Raw genomic sequence first — 20,714 nt, 5'->3', positions numbered from 1 at the left:
GAGTTTACAGTTAAGAGCTACTTCTCCAAGGTCTCTTGTTCATGCAATCTCCAAGGTCTCTTGTTCATGCAATCACACTTGTTTTCACTGTAAGTAATTTGGTTATCTTTTACTTCATTTTTCTTTAGATAAAAAGAATAAGTGGCACCGGAAAGGCCTTGGCCCGAGCAGAGAAGTATCAGCACAAGAGGTGGGTAGCGTTCTCTGCAGGAGAGTTGGTGGGAGTGCTTTGGAGACATGACCTAAGGCATATCAAGAGTAATCTAAACATAACAGGCCAGTGTAGTTGTTATGCTGTGCATGAAATGTGAATTATTGCATAATTAATATTTTTCAACAGTTATAAAGAAAAAGAATTATTCAAGTTTTGGAAATAGTGGGGGGGGGGGGGGGAGGGCTGCCAAATTCTTAAAAGGTAATTCTTGTGCATCCCTGCTGTATTTCATATTTCTGGGAGTTCTACAGGGCTGATTTCCCATGTTCCCATATGGGAAAATCCCTTGGGGATTTGTTTGAGGCTGTTAAGTTGAGCTATATTCTTTAATTCATTTTATGGAACTCTGCCTTATGTTATATGGCTTTTGAAAATGAAATAAACAAATGTAAACATAAAAAGGAACAAGAGAAAAGAGAGATCTCAAAACAGCCCATGATAGAGCCATCGACAACTTCAATGAGAGATCACTCGGTGGCCCTCCTGGCACCATCACTTTCAAAGAAAAGTCTGTATGGGTAAGGTGCCCCGCCCCAATTGTGGGGACTGCCAACCGAGGAGCCGAGACCAGGCTGACCTGCCAAACGGTGCCATAGTGAATAGGGCATAGTGGGAGGGGAGCAGCCGGGATCTGTGGCACAAGCTTGGGAACGAGAGGCAAGGAGCAAGAATTCCTCTCCAAGGCACCTTTGTGGCCATAGTTTGAGGACAGATGGTGCCATAGGTGTTTCCGCAAGCACAAGATGCTAGGAATTACTAGGAAAGGGATGATGAATAAGACCAAAAACACTACAGTGCCTTTGTATCGCTCCATGTTACGTTTGCACCTTGAATATTGCTTTCTGTTCTGGTCGCCGTATCTCAAAAAAGATATAGCGGAATTAGAAAAGGTTCAAAAAAGAGCGACCAAAATGATAAAGGGGATGGAACTCCTCTCGTATGAGGAAAGGCTAAAGAGGTTAGGACTCTTTAGCTTGGGAAAGAGACGTATGAGGGGAGATATGATTGAGGTCTACAAAATCCTGAGTGGTATAGAACGAGTTGAAGTAAATCAATGTTTTACTTGTTCCAAAAGTACAAAGTTTAGGAGACGCTCCAGGAAGTTACATGGAAATACTTTTAAAACAAATAGGAGGAAATATTTTTTCACTCATCGAATAGTTAAGATCTGGAACTCTGCCAGAGGCTGTGGTAACAACGGTTAACATATCTAGGTTTAAAAAAGGTTTAGAGAAATTCCTGGAGGAAAAATCCATAGTCTGCTATTGAGGCAGACATGGGAAGCACCTGCTTGCCCTAGGATTTGTAGTGTGGAGTGTTGCCACAATTTGGGTTTCTGCCAGGCACTTGTGACCTGGCTTGGCAACTGTTTGGAAAACAGGATACTGGGCTAGAAGGACCATTGGTCTGACCCGGTATGGCTACTCTTATGTTCTTATGTGGTGACATTCTTGAGCCTGGAGAAGGGGATTTAACATGCTTACAGGCCAAGAAGGTGATGGAGTCTGGTTAATTATTTGTTATGTTTTATTTCTTATACCTCTTACAAGCCCAAGAGCAAGCAGTGTATACACTAGATACAGTAGATATTTTTTCTGTCCTTGGCTGGCACGCTAAGTGTGTACCTGAGGCAATGGAGGATTAAGCGACTTGCCCAAGATCACATTGAGCCACAGTGGGATTTAAACTGGGTTTCTGTGGTTCTCAGCCTACTGCTTTAACAATTAGGCTATTTCTCCACTCCTAGAGAAGTGCACTTACCTTTTTTTCTACATGTATTTCTGTCACCGTTAGGAAATGTTTTCATTCTTTACGTTTGGTGCATTCTCTCTGCCCGTTTCTCAATGACAATAGCTGTGCTACTTTACTATTTGCACTAGTTGCCACAAAAGTAGATTACCGCAATATCGTATTTGCTGGCCTTCCTGACATCTCACTCTGTAAATTACAGACAGCACAGAACACTGCCATCTGTATACTTTCACATGAATCACTATGATCGTGTAACACCTTTCCTGAAAAAGCATCATTGGCTCCCTATAAAATATAGGATTATTCGTAAAATCCTGACCATTACTTTTAAAGCATTACTTTTGGGTACCCCTCCATATTTAGCTAGTCTCATTACTGCCTACTGCCCTGCCCGCAAGGTTCGTTCTGTATTTGATTGCTGTTTATCTGTGCCATCAGTTCACTGTTCTCGACTTCTACACGTGCCACTGCATTTTTCTGTTTGGCTCCTTTTTTTCTGGAACTCCTTACATCCTTCTCTGAAGTCAGAGCTTTCATTTCCCTGCTTCTGTTCTCTTCTTAAAGCACATTTGTTTTCTCAGGCATTCTCCTAACCTGTATTCTTTCTTTCTTGGAGACCAGGTTATTGACAGGCAACTGGTTGTCTCTTTTTCCCCGTCCCATCTTGATCTATATTTTTCCCTTTCTACTCTAAATTTTGATTTCTTCTGTCCTATTTGATATTGTCATTCTTTTCTTACTACTTTTGTTTTTAGTTTTGTACATCGCTTTGATTGTTTGTGAAAGGCGGTATATCAAGTCTTTAATAAACATAAACTTGATAAACATCTAATCTCATCTCAGTATTTATAGACCACTTGCTCTCAATAAGGTTCAAAGCAACTTACATATAAAAACAGTATAAAAAGTACATCAATAATTCAAATAAAAACAGAAAATGAAAATTAGTGTCTCTCCAGAGCATTTCCAACAAGTAGGTATGTGCACTCCTACCAACAGAAAGAGACCGGGAACATACTGACTGTTGTCACTCTATAAGGTCCTGTGCAGCCCGGAGACATCCAATATTTCTCAGTCCCCCAACAGAGGTAAGCGAGTTTTCTGTGGAGCCCCTGCTTTATCGAGTGATTGGGATGTGCCATGTTGGCCCGACTGGGGGGGAAAAAAAAGGAAAAACAGGCACAGGTTTGCTTGGATTAGGACAACAGGTTAAAAGAAAAAAAATATGTCAGGAACTGGTGAGGGGGGTATTGGCCTTCGGGACTCCTGAACTCACGGGGGTGTTCACTTCGGTCCTTCCCCCCTGCCCTCCATAAAGAGCTTATTTATGTTTCAGCGCCCTCCCGTATCTGCTTGGGAAGGCTTCCTTGAGTGCCTTTTATCTTGGGTTGAATGGATCTGGCAAAAAAAAAAAAATCAGTAAATTTAGCCAGTTACCGTGCTGGGGATTCTCAGCTCCGAACACTCAGGGCAGTGTTTTGTTACCGGGAGGGCTGGGAAGTATGTTAGCTGGGCACCGCGGAGGATGCCTATGACGGCCCCTCCTGACAAGGTGCGCCACATCACATTTTCCCCCAGTCAGCATTTGCCATACCTGTGCAGCCCAGGATTCTTCACCTCCAGAGGCAGTGGGGAACTCCATAAAGGAGACTCAGGTGTCTCCCAAGGCCTCTTCCCACATGGCCGCTCCTGGGCAACCAGATTTGGAGGTTTCGATCTTGGCAGGAAATTCTGCCATGTTGCAGTTAGACACTGTAGGGCTTTCTTCCATGGATGAGCTGCCAGGGCTTACGTATTACGATGCTTCAGCCACTGCAGTTTCTTTTTCTTTTTTTTTTTTTAGCATTAAATAGAGAATGACACAGGGCCAGTTTGTCCCCATCTCTGTGAGCTCTGTCTGATACCATCCGCACAAGCCTTGAACAGTTATAACTTTATATTTAAAGTGTAAAAATAAACATTATTCTGTACAACTGTTTTATGAATCACAACCAAAGAATTAATAAAAACTATTTCCCCTCCCTCCCTCAGAAAACTTGTATTCCGCATCACCCATTGTTCTAAGCAGATTACAATAAGAACATTCATAGTAAAACAGGAGACATAATTCAGTATATGAACATTGTAGGAAAATCACAGGAATGTGTTGAAACAAGATGCAGTTCTGTGTATCTTACATTGAACATTTAGTGATAAACACTCAGGTTTCTCCCCAGCTGTAGGCATGTAAAAATAGTAACATTTTAAGTTCTCTTTTGAATTCATTGAAATTGGTGATATGTCTGATCCTCATGGGTAGCTTGTTCCATAATGTAGGTCCAACAGTATAAAAAATCCTGCATCTGAATTCCTCTAGATAGACAACATGATACGACGGAATAACTAGGAGACCATTGGATTCTTCAGTACTGGGGTGATATGTTCTGGGGTTCCTGTTAGTACTCAGGCTACTACACAGCGTGCAATGCTTTTATCTGTGTTTCTGAAGTTCTAACAATAGTGCATTCTCATAATCGAAACATGGTGTTATCAGGCCTTGTACGACGGTCCTAAAGTTATTGTGCTTTAATAGGTTCTTTAGTCTCCTTACTAGCCTAAGTTTTTAAAGTATACATCTCTGATCCCCTCCACTATTGGGAAAACTGAACAGGCCAAATTACTACAGAATACTACATAGAAAATTCATGCTAACGGAATACCTCAGTCACGCACACACAACTGACATGCCAAATACATAATAGCTGTCCAAAAATAGTAAATGTATATTAAACCAAAACCCCTGGCAGCCGTACCAAAGAAATAGAAAGAGATGCATTTCCTCCTATACCGTGCAAAATATAAAAATAGCACATGCCAAGGAATTTAGGGGAGTGCAACTAGGACAGCTGCACCCTAGCCAAAGAGCCCTAAGCCTGATGGAAGCTGAAGGAAGGCATGGACTGGTAGTAGGCTTTGGAGTCCCCTCCCAAATTTTTGCCCTGGGCCCCAGCCATGTCTTAAACACCAGCTCTGCTAGGATATACATTTCAAATCTGACATATTTTAATCACAAAATTAGAAAATATTTTTTTCTACCTTGTCTGGTCATTTTATTTTTCAACTCATGTTGGTCCTGGTTTCTGTTTCCCTCTGTCTTCTCTTAACTCACTTGCCAGGATCGCCTGCCCATTTGACATTTCTTCTTTCTCTGTGCTCGCCATCTATCTTCCATCTCTGTGTACCTATCTTTCCCCATGTTCAGCATCTCCTTTTTCTGTGTCCCCTATATTTCCCTGTCCAGCATTTCTATCTTCAACCCCTGTGTCCAGCATCACTCCTCTGTGTTCCTATTCTCCCACATGTCTAGCATCTTCCCTCTGTGAACCTATGCCCCTCTCATGTCTGGCATTGCCCCTCTGTCCATATACCATCTGTATGCAGCTTCCCCTTCATGCCCATTATCTCCCTTCTGTTTCTGTATACCTTCCTGTGTCCAGCTTCTCCCCTCCCTCTAGCCCCCTCATGGACTCCAGCACCTCTCACCCTTCCCTGATTCCAGCCCCACCCCAAATGGGTCCAGCACCACTCTCCCTTCCCTGACTCCTTCTTTCCCCCCCCCCCCCCCCCCCCCACCACCACCACGCAGGTCCAGTATTTTTTATTCCTCCCCACCTCATCTCTGTACCTTGTAGCCATGAGGAGGATCCCTACAGGCCTGCTCTGGGACCTTCCCTCTGCTGGCTCCCACCTTCTAATGTAACTTCCTGCTTCTTGGCTGCAAGGTACAGATACATGGGAGGGAGGAGGGAAGACACACTGGCAAGGAGGTCTATTGGACATTGAGATGCCAGACCAGTGGTAATCGCCCAGGGGGAGGGGTGGTTGTTTTTGTTTGTTTTAAATGTGGAAACAACTTTTTACCACTTCTGCAGAGTGGTAAAAGGTTTTGCTCCTGCACCCACAGTAAATGTGGTAATTTTTACAATTTTTTTTTGTTTTGTTTGGGGTTTTTTTTTTGTGCCATGGATTACTGCAGGTCCTCATCCCTGTGTCACTGTACTTCCAAACTCCAGACCATTCCTCTGGCTTTGCTAAGCCCTTCCTCATAAATCCTTAGACTGCACCGTTACTATCCAGTTAATGCCAGGACAGAGTGAGGACGGAATGGAACATGAGCGTATTCCACCTAATTCTACAGCTATTTAAGCTACATACAGTCACTGTCCTTAATGCTTACATAGGTATGCGGATAGCAACTGATTATTGCTGCTCTCTGTATAGCTGGTTCTGATCAACAGTCTCTCTCTCTCTCTCGTGCCTCTCATATGATTACGCATGAAAAGTTTCCATGTATAGCCTTCATTGTATGCAAATCTATCTCTGTGTATATCCTGAAAATCGTACAGTCTAGAGCAGCGGTTCTAAACTGGTATGTCACAAGCACCCAGGAGGTGTCACAGGGCCGGCACACAGCAGCAAGAATTTTTTTAAAAACTTTGCGGCATGATTGACTCTCTTCTCCTCTCCCTCTTCTTTCCTGAACCCAACCCCCCCCCCCCCCCCCCCCCCCCCCCCAGAGTCCAGCACAGTTTTCTCTTCTCTTTTAACTTTTTCATGAGGGTCATGCATACAGTATGTTACAGATGGAAGCATTATCCAGCAAGTGTGTTCTTATTGAAAACAAAGGTTTGAGAACCACTGGTCTAGAGGGTACTCCAAGGCTGACTTTAGAAACACTAATCTAGGAAGTACTCATGCAGGACTCTGAGGAGTCGCTTCTTTCCTCCAAAACAGAGAGAAGCATAGTAAATGACAGCAGGTAAAAACCGTACAAGCCTATCCAGTCTGCTAAGCCCTAATTTCTTCTTCACCCTTAGAGAACCTCTGAACTTGACCCATTCTTTATTGCATTCACTTAAAATCCTTGTCTCCACCATCTTGACTGGGAGGCCATTCCATGCATCCACCATCCTTTCAGTAAAGAAATACTTCCTTAAATCACTCCTGAGTCTGTCCCGTTTCACTTTTGTCCCATGACCCCTCATTCCAGACCTTCCTTTCAGTTGAAAGTTTCCACTCCTGTGCATATATGCTATGAAAGTATTTAAATGTCTGTATCATAGCTTTCCTCAATTAGCTTGCTTACATAGTATAGTATACATTTTGAGATTTTTAAGTCTGTCCCCCATATATGCTTTATGACAGCAACCACTAATGATTTTAGTAGTTGCTTAATGTACTTTTGCTCTTCTGTTTCAGTGAGGTGAGAACGTATGATCCATCTGGAGATTCCACACTTCCAATAAAATGCAAGATTGAGGAGGAGGTGGAGGTGAAGCCAGAAACAACACTGAAAAAGAAGAAGAAGAAGAGACATCAGACAGAATTTACAGGTTAGTGGCAACACTGTGATAAAAATGTATTTGAAGACTAGAGAGTTACTTAATAGTGTCTTCCTTTTTGCCAGACCAATCCACACATTAGAAACAAATCAGAACTGACTTCATGCCCCTTCAGCTCTCCCATATTTCTATGCCTGTAGTAGATGGTGTAGGCATGTGAATTGGTGCAGCATTCAGGATAAGAAAAGCCCCAAGACAGAGGCATTTGAGGACATTTTCTTTAGTGGGGCTGAGGCCAAGTCAAAGGGAGTTTCTTTGACAGTCTGGTTCAAGCTGATCTCAGTTTTTCCCTGAGGGAACTGACCACTGGAGGAGTTTGTCAGCATAGACCATTTGAGGGCACCAGAGGACATGATGACCTCTCTCAGTCTAAGCAGCCAGTGGCTTTAGCAAGATCTGGAGAACTTTCTGTCTAGGACTGGTTTACAAAAAAAAAAAAAAAAAAACCCTGAAAGGAAGAAGCCCAGTAGTAATTTCTCTTTTTGAGGGATTGTTCAGGAGCCGCAAGGACTAAGATTCAGCCAGACACAAAGGTCAGTCTCTTGATTACCGCCCGCCCCCCCCCTCTCCCCCATGCACACACATGGTTTGCATCCTCTGCTGGAGCAGGGAGAAAAGGCCACTGAGCTGCAGTCAGGTACATACAAATGAGACTTGGACAGATGTAGCATGCTCTGGTGCCAGTGATTTAGGTTCACCGCTTCTTACCTTTCCTGCCAGTGACTGAACAGTGTAGAGGCTCACAGATGTCACGCTTGATCCTCCCATGTAGAGACCTCTCGAAGACAGTTTCTTTCAGATCTTTTTTTTTTTTGTTTGTTTGTTACATTTGTACCCCGCGCTTTCCCACTCATGGCAGGCTCAATGCGGCTTACATATTGTATACAGGTACTTATTTGTACCTGGGGCAATGGAGGGTTAAGTGACTTGCTCAGAGTCACCAGGAGCTGCCTGTGCCTGAAGTGGGAATCGAACTCAGTTCCTCAGGACCAGAGTCCACCACCCTAACCACTAGGCCACTCCTGTGGCCTACTGCCTGTTGTGGTTTCTGCCTGGACTGCCACCAGAACAGCAGTTTGTCTTAAAAAATAATAAAAATCCTGATCCTGGATGAGATCCCAACATACCCAATCCGCTAATAGAGATGGAGGAGTGTTAGCCCGTTTGTGTTTAATTGGCCACCCTCGGAGGAAAGGAATACAAAGAACATAGGCGGATTTTCTGAGGACAAACAGGCCATTAGTATTCTCGCATCCAGTGGAGCTCGGTGCGGACTCTGCCTGGGTTCCTCGGTCTGTTTTTTTCCGCAGAGCTGAGAGGTTGCATTTTCGTGGTCTCTCTTCAGTGCTTTTCAACAGTTACTTTTTCAGTGACTTCCCATATGGGGTTTTTCTTAATAGTTTTTGTTTTCAATACCTTCCCCTTTATTAGGGTTTTTGGCTGTACAGGTTTCCTTTATTTTTCACGCAGCTCTTTATGCTCCTTTTAGGCCTGAGCACTGACTGAGATTTGAGCTTTGCCCGCTTTTTTACACTCAAGATTGAAGAATTTAATTTAGCCACAATACTTTTCTCAATCTTCAAGAAGACCCCCAGTCTTCAAAAGTTGAGGAGACCAGAGGGTACAGCAGGGGAAACATTTTGGCTCCTCAAAGGCCTGTCTGCACATTTCCATTCATCTGGATCATCACAGATTATTGCAGTTCTGGGGGAGCCCTTTCAGTTCTGTGCCCTGCCTTTTGGTTTGGCTACAGCTCCCAGGATCTTTTTTTCAAGGTCATGGTGACTGCCTTCTCAAAGAGGGCCTCATGGTTCATCCGTACCTGGACGACTGACTGATCTGGGCCAAGTCCTTGGCGGAAAGCCACCAAACCACATCCCAAGTGGTCGAACTTCTGACTGCTCTTGGCTGGGTGGTCATTGTTGCCAAGAGCAGGCTGTGACCTACTCGGTCCCTGGAGTATTTGGGGGTGTGGTTTGATACCTCCATAGGTCGAGAGTTCCTTCCCCAGCAGAGCTCTGGAGGATAGCAAAGCTCCAGTCTCAGGTCCATCATCTTCTGTGACCAGGACCTCTGATCGCTTGGAATGTTCTTCAGCTTCTCAGCTCTGTGGCAGCCACCATCGAGGTGGTTCCTTGGGCACAGATGCAAATGCGCCCACTTCAGATTTCATTTACCTAATTGGTGGTCTCCCCTGTTGGGGGATCTCCAGTGTCGCCTTCCCTTGCAAGCGTTGCGGAGCAGTCTCCTGGTGGTTAGACTCAACCTGGTTGTCGGCGGACAGAGTGGACAGTGGTCACTATGAATGCCAGCATCTCTGGCTGGGGGTCTGATTACCAGGGTCAAGTCATGCAGGGCTGCTGGTCCAAGACTGAGGCACAGTAGTTTATTAATTGACTGGAGATCAGGGCGATTTGTCTGGTGCTCCTTGCCTTTCAACCCCTCCTCCAGCACAAGTCAGTTTGGGTGCTTTTGGAGAATGCCACAGCAGTGACGTATGTCATCCATCAGCTGGGTACCAAGAGGGGTCCTTTTGCCATGGAGGCGGTGGAGCTGATGACCTGGGCAGAGCAGAATTTAGCCCAGCTGTCAGCAGCCCATGTTGCGGGTGCCAGAGGAATGGTCCCTCTCAGATGCCACCTTCCAGGCCATCATGCTTCACTGAGGTGTTCCGGTCATGGATCTGATGGCAACTGCTTGCAATATGAAGTGTCCACTCTTCTTCAATCGCCGGAGTGAACTCATTTTAGAGAGTCTCTGTCATCTGCCAGCAGTGGCCACTCCAGGGTCTCTTCTAAGCCTTTCCGCAGTGGCCCTTGATCGGTCGAGTCATCCAGAAGATAGCCACACATGGTACTCCGGTAGTTCTGGTCGCACCTGACTGACCTCGTCATCCCTGGTATGGAGATCTTGTTCTGCTGCTGGTGGGGGAGCCTCTTCAGGGGTGCCCCTGCTCCTTCAGGGTCCTGTTGCCCTACCGACACGGCTTGATTCTCGCTTATGACATGGCTTTTGAGAGGGTGCAGCTGCAGAGATGGCATTTGATTGATCAATTCAGCCACAGATTTGGGGCCTCATTTCTCTGTCGGTGATCAAAGGCATGCCAGGAGGAGTTGACAACTCTTGCTGGTGTGATCCGAGGTAATTAAGTCCCAGAGGGTTGGATGGCCCACGCGATCAGAGCTCAAGGGTCCTTGTAGACAGAGTTAGACTCTCTTTCATAGGATACTGGTAAGACAGTACCTTTGCCCCTGTTGCACCCCTCAGCTTGGATATGCAGGCCTAGAGGTTTGACATCTTTAAATACTGGAGTTTAAACAGCTTTTGTGGCTTCCTCTCATCTGTTCTGCATGAACATGGGTACAGCCCATTTGTCAAGACTGGTCTGGCATGGATGATAAGCAGGGAAACTTTGGACTTGAATGTTAATTTCCTTTCCTTGAGTCCTGCTAGACCAGTCCAGAACTCACCTATGGAAGCCATGGCAGTCAGTTGTTCCTCAGTCTGACAAATTCGGAAACCTAACATTGAGCATGTTGTAGCCCACTATGAAGGTAATTGTTTCCTTGGTATATGAAATTCTCATTGTTGGGTTAGTGACCATGAACTGATGATTTTAATTACACTAAGTTTGGCGTTGGAGGTGAATTGAAAGCCTAAAACCCAGTTTCTTTCAGAAGTCTTAGCTTTGATATAGGATACTGAGAAACTGAAGGCGTCACCAGCCCCCTATAAAAAGGGAGTGAAGTCAGGTCTGAACTGTTTTTCTCGGTAGCTCCTGCTGCTAGCAAGGGGATAACATATTGTACTGGACTGGTCTGGCAGGACTCAAAGAAAGAAAATGAGCTGATTAAATTCAACATGGTCCCTTTTGAAGGTTCTTTAGCTGTCAAAGATAAACAGACTGACTTAGTTATTAAAAAAAAATAATAATACAAATCACAGGCCAGCTTGCTGGCTCAGATGCAAGTGCCTGTGCAGTTAAATGCCCCGGTTTGATTCCTGGATCAGGTCTTCTACTCGCTGGGTTGATTCAGCTTGGGATTAAAGTCATGGTCATTGTTAAGGGTTGCACCTGGTAGCCACATTCATGGTTCTGGAAATCAAACCAGGGTCTTCTGTATAACAACACTTCCATATCATCAAGCTGATCAATCCATAGACTGGTGGGTTGTGTCCATCTACCAGCAGGTGGAGATAGAGAGCAAACTTTTGCCTCCCTATATGTGGTCATGTGCTGCCGGAAACTCCTCAGTATGTTCTCTATCTCAGCAGGTGGTGGTCACACACAGCAGCAGCTCTGGCTAGGCCTCCAAGCCTAATTTTTAGGTTTTGTTGAGTGCCTGGGGTTGAGGGCTCTTTTGAGCAAGTGCAAACCTGGTGGTGCCAGGTCCCTCCTTTTCACCCCCTCCCGCTGGCTCCGTTAAAAAAAAAAAAAAAAATTTTAAACGTCTTTAAAGGCGTTTATTTCGACGTTTATTTAAGCGTCTATTGCAGCTACTCACTGGGACACCAGGTCGTTACAACTCGGAGCGGACAGCAGGTAATTTTTACCTTTTTATAGCGGGCGGGGGTTCCCCGATTCTTCTCCTCGTGGCACATGGCGTCGGAGGGTGAGGGCGCAAAGGGTCGCTCCCCGGGTCGCTTGAGCGCTTCTAGAGGGGATGCGGGGGTCTTAAAGCCTGATTCGCCCTTGTTGGGTGACAGTTTCGTGACCGATGAATGTCCCGGTCCTTCCTCCGGCGTGGCGGTTTTTCCCGCCATAAACGCCCATCCCCCGCTCCTCGCCTCCGCCATCTTGGCCGGCCACGCGGCTCGGACGGCTTCTTCTTGGGCCGCCCTTGAGGTTGGAGACATTAATGCCATGAACGCCCTTAATTTGGGCGACGGCACAGAAGCGGCTAAGTTAAGAGCCGTTCTTCCCGCGCGGCTCCTTCGCGGAGTTTCGCGCCGGACGCCATTTTGGATGCGCAGCATGTCTCTCCCCCGCTGTTGCGAGCGCCGGTTGAGAGCGCGCCTAGGGCTGTTGCCCAGGCTGCGGGAGTGCACAGTCTGGGGGGTTTCTCCCCCGAGTTTGTTTTGCTGCTGCATCAGGCCTTCCTCATGCACAACGCTGCCCCCGCTCCCTCGTCTGGTAAAGAGGTTGAGGTTCCCAGAGGTAAACGCCCTCGGGTTGATTCCCAGGCCTTGGAGGAATTAGTCTCCTCCGATGTAGATGAGGGCAGCGTGTCTGAGGTCTCCCAACGGTCCTTTGCGGATTCCTTGGAGGAGACGGATCCCCGCTCGGATGGAGCGGATGACCCCTCTGCAGCGCGGCTTTTTCGCCCAGAGGATTTGCCCAACCTGTTGTTACAGGCCCTGGACACTTTGAAGATATCCTCTCCGGAGGACGTCTCTCCCTCAGCCCCTGTTGGCTCTGCCATTATGCTGGGGACGAAGCGCCCGCCTAGAACCTTCCACGTGCATGATGCCATGCACACCTTAATTTCGGCTCAATGGGATGTCCCAGAAGCGAGCCTTAAAGTGGCTAGGGCTATGTCCCGCCTCTATCCTTTGGCTGTGAGTGAACGTGAGGCCTATCTGTGGCCTACCGTGGATTCTTTAATCACTGCGGTGACTAAGAAAACGGCATTGCCGGTGGAAGGTGGCACGGCCCTAAAGGACGCCCAAGACAGGAGATTGGAGGCGGCCTTAAGGTCGTCCTTTGAGGCGGCTGCTTTAAGTTTGCAGGCCTCAGTTTGCGGCTCCTATGTGGCCAGGGCGTGCCTGACTATGGTGCAGCGGGCTTCCCCCTCGGATCATTCCTTGAGGGCTGATTGGCCAGCCCTGGAATCGGGCTTAGCCTATTTGGCAGACTTGCTGTATGATGTCTTGAGAGCCTCAGCTAAAGGCATGGCTCAGACAGTCTCTGCGCGGCGGTGGCTTTGGCTGAAACATTGGTCTGCTGACCACGCCTCTAAATCCCGCCTGGCTAGATTGCCTTTTAAAGGCAAGCTGCTCTTTGGGGTCGAGCTGGACAGAATCGTGACCGATCTCGGCACGTCTAAGGGCAAGAAGTTACCAGAGGTCAGGGCTCGGGCTAGTGCTCGTCCCGGTACCTCCAGAGGACGTTTTCAGGAAGCCCGTCGGTACCGCCCGGGCAGGTCGGGTTCTTCTGCCCCCTCTTCCTTTAAGAGGAATTTCTCCCCCAAGCAGCATTCCTTTCGCAGAGACCGCCGTCCCGGAGGTGCTCCCTCCGGTCCTCCCCCAGGGTCTCGTACCCAATGACGGGGTCTTGGTCCACGCCCCAGTGCAGATTGGAGGACGGCTGTCCTCGTTTCTGGGCGAGTGGACCACAATAACTTCAGACGCTTGGGTGCTGGAAGTCAGAGACGGCTACAAGCTAGAGTTCTGCCGACCCTTAAGAGACGGGTTTGTACTCTCTCCCTGCAAGTCTCCGGTCAAAGCTGTGGCAGTGCAGCAGACTTTGGACAATCTGATCCGCCTGGGTGCGGTCGTTCCGGTGCCAGAAAGTCAGCTTGGCAAGGGGCGTTACTCCATTTACTTTGTGGTACCAAAGAAAGGAGGTTCTGTCCGGCCTATCCTCGACCTCAAAGGGGTCAATCGGGCCTTGAAAGTGCGGCACTTTCGCATGGAGACTCTCCGCTCTGTTATAGCGGCAGTGAAGGCAGGGGAGTACCTGGCATCCTTGGACATCAAGGAAGCGTACCTGCATATTCCCATCTGGCCTCCTCATCAACGCTTTCTGCGTTTTGCAGTCCTGGGCCGACACTTCCAGTTCAGAGCCCTCCCGTTCGGGTTGGCTACTGCTCCGCGGACCTTTTCCAAAGTAATGGTGGTCATAGCGGCCTTCCTGCGAAAGGAAGGAGTACAAGTCCATCCTTATCTGGACGACTGGTTGATCCGAGCCCCCTCTTATGCAGAGTGCGGCAAAGCTGTGGACCGGGTAGTTGCTCTTTTGAGCTCCCTGGGATGGATCATCAACTGGGAGAAGAGCCAGCTGCGCCCGACTCAGTCCCTGGAGTATCTGGGAGTTCGATTCGACACCCAAGTGGGCAGAGTGTTCCTGCCAGACAATCGGATTGTCAAACTTCAGGCTCAGGTGGACCAGTTCCTAGTAGCCTCTCCTCTTCGGGCTTGGGACTATGTGCAGCTGTTGGGCTCTATGACGGCCACGATGGAAGTAGTGCCCTGGGCCAGGGCTCATATGAGACCACTACAACACTCCCTGCTGCAGCGCTGGACTCCGATGTCGGAGGATTATGCTGTGCGCCTTCCCTTGGATCCAGCAGTGCGCAAGGCGCTGAGCTGGTGGATGCAGACAGACAAGTTGTCTGCGGGAATGCCTCTGGTGACCCCAGAGTGGATTGTCGTCACGACGGACGCCTCGTTGTCGGGCTGGGGAGCCCACTGCTTGGGAAGGACAGCGCAGGGGCTCTGGTCTCCTGCAGAAGCAAAGTGGTCTATCAACCTCCTGGAACTCAGAGCCATTCGGTTGGCGCTTTTGGAGTTCATCCCGGTACTGGTGTTGAAGCCTGTACGGGCCCTGTCGGACAATGCCACGGCTGTGGCCTATGTCAACCGCCAGGGAGGTACCAAGAGCGCCCCTCTAGCCAAGGAGGCTATGAATCTTTGCCAGTGGGCGGAAGCGAACCTGGAGCAGCTTTCAGCGGCCCACATTGCCGGAGTCATGAATGTCAAGGCGGACTTTCTCAGTCGCCATACCTTGGAGCCCGGAGAGTGGCAGCTATCTGCTCAGGCGTTCTTGGACATCACGAAGCGCTGGGGCCAGCCGAGCCTAGATCTGATGGCGTCATCGGCCAATTGCCAAGTGCCGCGCTTTTTCAGCAGAGGACGGGACCCTCGATCCCTGGGAGTAGATGCTCTCCTCCAACAGTGGCCGACACAAGAGCTCCTCTATGTGTTCCCGCCCTGGCCCATGTTGGGCAGGGTGCTAGACCGGGTGGCAAGGCATCCCGGCAGAGTAATCCTGGTGGGTCCGGATTGGCCCAGACGTCCCTGGTATGCGGACTTGATCAGGCTCTCAGTCGACGATCCTCTGCGGCTGACAGTGGAGCAGGGCCTGTTACATCAGGGTCCCGTGGTGATGGAGGATCCCTCCCCCTTTGGTCTTACGGCCTGGCTATTGAGCGGCAGCGTCTGAGGAAGAAGGGCTTCTCAGACAAGGTCATCGCCACTATGCTGAGAGCGAGGAAGCGCTCTACTTCTACTGCTTACGCCAGGGTTTGGCGTATCTTTGCAGCGTGGTGTGAAGCAGGCTCTCTTTCTCCCTTCACGGCTCCAATTTCTTCAGTGTTGGCGTTCCTGCAAGAAGGTCTGGAGAAAGGCCTGTCGCTCAGTTCCCTTAAAGTCCAGGTAGCGGCTCTGGCTTGCTTCAGGGGCCGCCTGAAGGGTGCTTCCCTGGCTTCGCAGCCAGATGTGGTGCGCTTTCTCAAGGGAGTTAATCACCTGCGCCCTCCTCTGCACTCAGTGGTGCCTGCGTGGAATCTCAACCTGGTGCTAAGAGCATTGCAGAAGCCGCCGTTTGAACCCTTGTCGAGGGCATCTCTGAAAGACCTGACGTTGAAAGCAGTCTTTTTGGTGGCTATCACTTCAGCCAGAAGAGTTTCCGAGCTCCAGGCGCTCTCATGTCGAGAGCCTTTTCTGCAGTTCACTGAGGCAGGAGTGACTATTCGCACAGTGCCTTCCTTTCTGCCCAAGATTGTTTCTCGCTTCCATGTGAATCAGCAGCTCTGTCTCCCTTCCTTTCGTAGGGAGGACTACCCAGAGGAGTACTCTGCTCTTAAATATCTGGATGTGAGACGAGTCATCATCAGATACTTGGAAGTGACCAATGATTTCCGGAAGTCGGATCATCTGTTTGTCCTGTTTGCAGGTCCTCGTAAGGGTCTGCAGGCTGCTAAGCCTACAGTGGCAAGATGGGTCAAGGAAGCCATTGCAGCGGCTTATGTGGCCGCGGGGAAGGTGCCGCCTATCCAGCTGAAGGCTCACTCCACAAGAGCTCAGGCGGCCTCGATGGCAGAGGCCGGTTCCGTCTCCTTGGAAGAGATATGCAAGGCGGCAACTTGGGCTTCGGCCCATACATTCTCCAAGCATTACCGCTTGACTGTGGCTGCTCGGGCGGAGGCCCGGTTTGGAGCTTCAGTGTTGCGGTCAGGGATTTCTAGGTCCCGCCCTGGGTGAGTACTGCTTCGGTACATCCCACCAGTCTATGGATTGATCAGCTTGATGATATGGAAGGTAAAATTATGTATAATCATACCTGATAATTTTCTTTCCATTAATCATAGCTGATCAATCCATAGCCCCTCCCAGATATCTGTACTGTTTTTATTCTGGTTGCATTTCAGGTTCAAGTTTAGTCTTCAGTTACTTCAGAAAGACTTCGTGTTCAAGTTTTTTCACTTGGATTCTTCAAGAGTTAAGACGAGTTTGTGTTACAGTGAGCTGCTGCATTCCTCTCCCCTCCGTTTTACGGGGCTGGATTGAGACTTAAATTCTGCCGGCACTCCCTCCCGCTTCGTGCGGCTGTAGGGCAGCTTTGTACCCCTCCCGCTTCGGCGGTGTTAGGGTCAGTCAGCTCCTCCCGCGGTTGCGGTTGCAGGATAAGCCAGATCCCCCCGCATCGGCGGGTGTGGTGTCCCTCCCCCGCTCCGCGGGGATGAGCTGGACGGATTCCCCTCCCCCACTTGTGTGGGGATGAGCTGGGTTAATTCCCCTCCCCCGTTTCGGCGGTGGTGAGCTGGGCAGAGTGTCCCTTCGTGGGTGTAATTCTCTAAGTGCTGAGTCCTGCGGATGGAGCTTTGATATCGACATACTGAGGAGTTTCCGGCAGCACATGACCACATATAGGGAGGCAAAAGTTTGCTCTCTATCTCCACCTGCTGGTAGATGGACACAACCCACCAGTCTATGGATTGATCAGCTATGATTAATGGAAAGAAAATTATCAGGTATGATTATACATAATTTTACCATAATACATGTCACTAAGTAATAGAGCCGCTTTGAAAAACACAATGTATTCTGTATTACAGTATGATATTTTGGAAATTGTTTCAGAGGCAGAAAAATTGTTCTATTTAAACTCTGGCACAAGTCCAGGCTTGATTTTCCAGGCTGAGCTTCCACTCCCTGGACCTTTTTGGATTTAGGGAAGTTTCAGAAGCCCCTGGAATGGGAGTAGGCTCAGCAGTGATACCTGATGGCCAGACTCAGGTCCACATTAGCCAAGTTCTGGAATGACTTGCAGTTTGTTGTCCCTGACCTCAAACTATTGTTATAATAGCAGTTGTTGGCAGTGGGGGGGGGGGGGGGGGGGGGGACCTGGCTGGGAGTTTTGTTACCAGTGAGCTGGAAGCCCAAAGAAGCAGGAGGAAACTGCTAGGCAAAAACGTGTTGTTTATTATTCTTTTATTTGGTTATTTTATCTTCTGGCTATATGTATTTAAAAGGAAGGGGGAAAAGCAGCCTCAGACTTGCTCTTCACCCAAGAATAGTGGCATGGAGTGGAGGAGTGGCCTATTGGTTAGAGCACCAGTCTTCACATCCAGAGGTGGCCAGTTCAAATCCCTCTCCTGCTTCTTGGGCAAGTCATTTAACCCTCCATTGCCTCAGGTACAAACTTGGATTGGGACAGAGAAATACCCTGTGTACCTGAATGTAACTCACCTTGAGCTACTACTGAAAAGGTGTGAGCAAAATCCAAATAAATTGTCAAGAATTCATTGAATCCATTAGTGTGCTGGATCCAGATATTTATTTATTCCATACTGTTCATCTACACAGCTGAAGAGCCTGCAGAGGAACTAGTAGTGGAGGAGGAAGAAGTGGAACCTGTCAAAAAGAAGAGGAAAAAAGAGAAGAAATTAAAAGTAGAGGAGGAAGAAGAGCCTTCCACAAGCACAGCAGCTGAGGTGAGATAGGGATAAAATGATGATTGTTGAGGGGGGAGAGGACAGGAACATGCTATACATATGTAATGTAAATAGCCAGGTTTAATTTTAAAGCAGAATTTAAACTCTCAATCTTGTGTATTTTTATCTATGTAAAAGGGAGATGAGGAAAAGTGGAAACTTTCCTTTTATAACTTTGGAGTGATAAAGCACTTGCAAAAGTAGCAGATTTAACAATTTCAGTACAGAGGATCCCATCTGAGTTTACTCATCGTCTACTCTCTGTGTTTCTCTATCCCACTATTATGTGACATCTCAGATAAAATAGCGTGGTTATTGTTTTATTCCACTTTAAAGGTTATAAATAGAAATAAAACAAAATGTAAGAGGATGCCTTTTTTTATTGGTCTGACTTAATATGTTTTTGATAGCTTTTGAAATCATCTATTTCTTTTTAGATCAGACCCGAAGAAGGCAGCATTGCATTTGAAAGCTAGTCAAAAAGATATTTTTAGTCTATTTAAAAAATATGTATATATCATTTTATCTTGTTTTGTTTTGTGATATCTTAGAAAATCTTATTTAGAGAATTGTCTTGTAATTCCTATCAGGATGCAATGGTTGTCATGCTGTATAGCTGATTGCCTCTGTAATTGTAGGTTCATAACACTAACAGTACATTTCACGCTTTCTGCTGTTAGATGCCAAAGAAGAAAAAGAAGGTAAAAGTGAAGATTGAACCTGAAGATGACTGAGATGTGGACTCTATATTTTTATATATATATATTTTATTAAAGCATTTCAGAAGCTCAAAAAAGAAAGATCTAATTTACCAGACACACAAAGTTGTATTTTTCCCCAAAGGATTTTCCAATTTATCATGAAGTGGTATATTAACTAAAGTAGTACATCTTTCCTGAATAGATCTCAAGTTTTACAGAAGAAATTTTTTTCACGCACTATCTCTGCACTAAACAACATTTTCTTCAAATTTCATGTAGTAGCTAAGGTTTTGTGATCACTGGAATCTGAGGAAGACGAATGATTCAGGCAGAGTCGGAAGAGTGATTTCTTCCGAGATCTAAGTTTGTGTTGCTAGATTAAGTTAGAAAGTAGTTTACTATGTTCACAAATCTCATTAAAATGGAAAGTGGCAGAATGTAATGAGAGGGCTGAGAGGAAGGAATTATTGCAGCTCAGAAACTGCAACCCAAGGTAAGCAGGGACTTCAGACTGCTGGCTGATATTTGCTGGCAACAGCAGTCTGAGCCTCCGAGGATCCAATATACCTCTGCAGAAAATGGTCAGTAGATCTGAGAGAAAACATTTTAGCAGCAACGTGTGCCAGAGACAGCATACATCTAGCATCGCTCCCTTTTCTCTGCACTACAGCCTGAGAGTATCTGCTCTTGTATTCAGATGCAGTCACATCGGGTGTGCTGCTCACTCCTTCCCCTTTAAACTCCTATGCCTTAGAAAGAGCTTTACTGACCACAGCTCACTTTTAATCATAGCATGAGGGAAAAGGCTGTTACTTTACAACCATTCCTGAGAGGGGTGGAAAGTATCCATAACAATTCCTTTAGAGCTGGAGTCCCCAAACATTTCAGACGACAATCCACATTGGACATTTCAAATTGAGAGGGCTGGTGGGGGTTCCCATCAGAGTTGGGGAGGGGTTCTCCATTAGTCACTAGAGTTTGCAGACAGAATTTTGGGGGATTCACCCTCAGTTTGCTGCTGAACAATAAACTTAAAAAAAACAAAAAGGGCAGAATTCTCTCTTGTGAGCCAAATTCAGACATAGAAAGCTAAAGTATGGCTGGCTGGAAAAATGAGCTTCATGGGCCATAGAGTGGGGGGGGACCCCTATTCTACAGAATTAGAGGAATTATGAACTGTGTTTTAAAACTTTGCTCTGTGTATTTGGCCTATAGGATTCTGTTTCCCTGTAGGAATTAATTTTGATACATGTATATAGTTGCAGACCAAATCTGTGTACGTATGTGTGTTCTTCAGGTACCAGAAATGCTTTTTTTATTGGCAGTGCTAGTGAAAAAAAAAATGAATCAGTACCAACATTGGTTTTGTTTTCAAACAAACAAGTGCGAAAATAAATTTGTTAAAAATGTTTTTCTTTTTGCTTTATGCATCCTCTATTTGCAACATTAACACATTACCCATTCTCTGTACTTCACGCTTTTATCTGTGTATAAGGGACATCCTGAGGTTGCTAATATGGAAACCACTTGCACTTATTTATATCCATGGTGGTGCAACAGATTTGGTTTAACATGGTGTTTATATTTCACTGTACCTATGTGAAAACCAAGGAGGATTACAACAAAAAATAAAGCATTAAATACATTGAAAATGCTAGAAAAGAGACTGGAATATATTACATTTGAAATACATACAGCAGAGGAACTGATTGATCCTTGCACATGATTG

At 46.9% G+C, this 20,714-nt stretch overlaps 1 protein-coding gene across 1 annotated transcript in view; it reads left to right on the top strand.

Annotated features, from left to right (window-relative positions):
- NOP58 (NOP58 ribonucleoprotein) overlaps positions 1-20,394 on the top strand; it is a 76,897-nt gene extending 56,503 nt beyond the window's left edge. The window contains exons 12-15 of the mRNA XM_030209387.1: positions 129-190; positions 7,205-7,338; positions 18,157-18,284; positions 18,965-20,394. Coding sequence (XP_030065247.1) covers positions 129-190; positions 7,205-7,338; positions 18,157-18,284; positions 18,965-19,018 — 378 coding nt within the window. The 3' untranslated portion in view covers positions 19,019-20,394. The remainder of the gene's footprint in view (positions 1-128; positions 191-7,204; positions 7,339-18,156; positions 18,285-18,964) is intronic.
- Positions 20,395-20,714: the final 320 nt, after the last annotated feature.

This window comes from Microcaecilia unicolor, chromosome 7 (assembly GCF_901765095.1).
Source record: "Microcaecilia unicolor chromosome 7, aMicUni1.1, whole genome shotgun sequence".
Classification (NCBI taxonomy): Eukaryota; Metazoa; Chordata; class Amphibia; order Gymnophiona; family Siphonopidae; genus Microcaecilia; species Microcaecilia unicolor.
The sequence above is the reverse complement of the archived record's forward strand: the minus strand, read 5'-3'. Positions and strand labels throughout refer to the sequence as shown.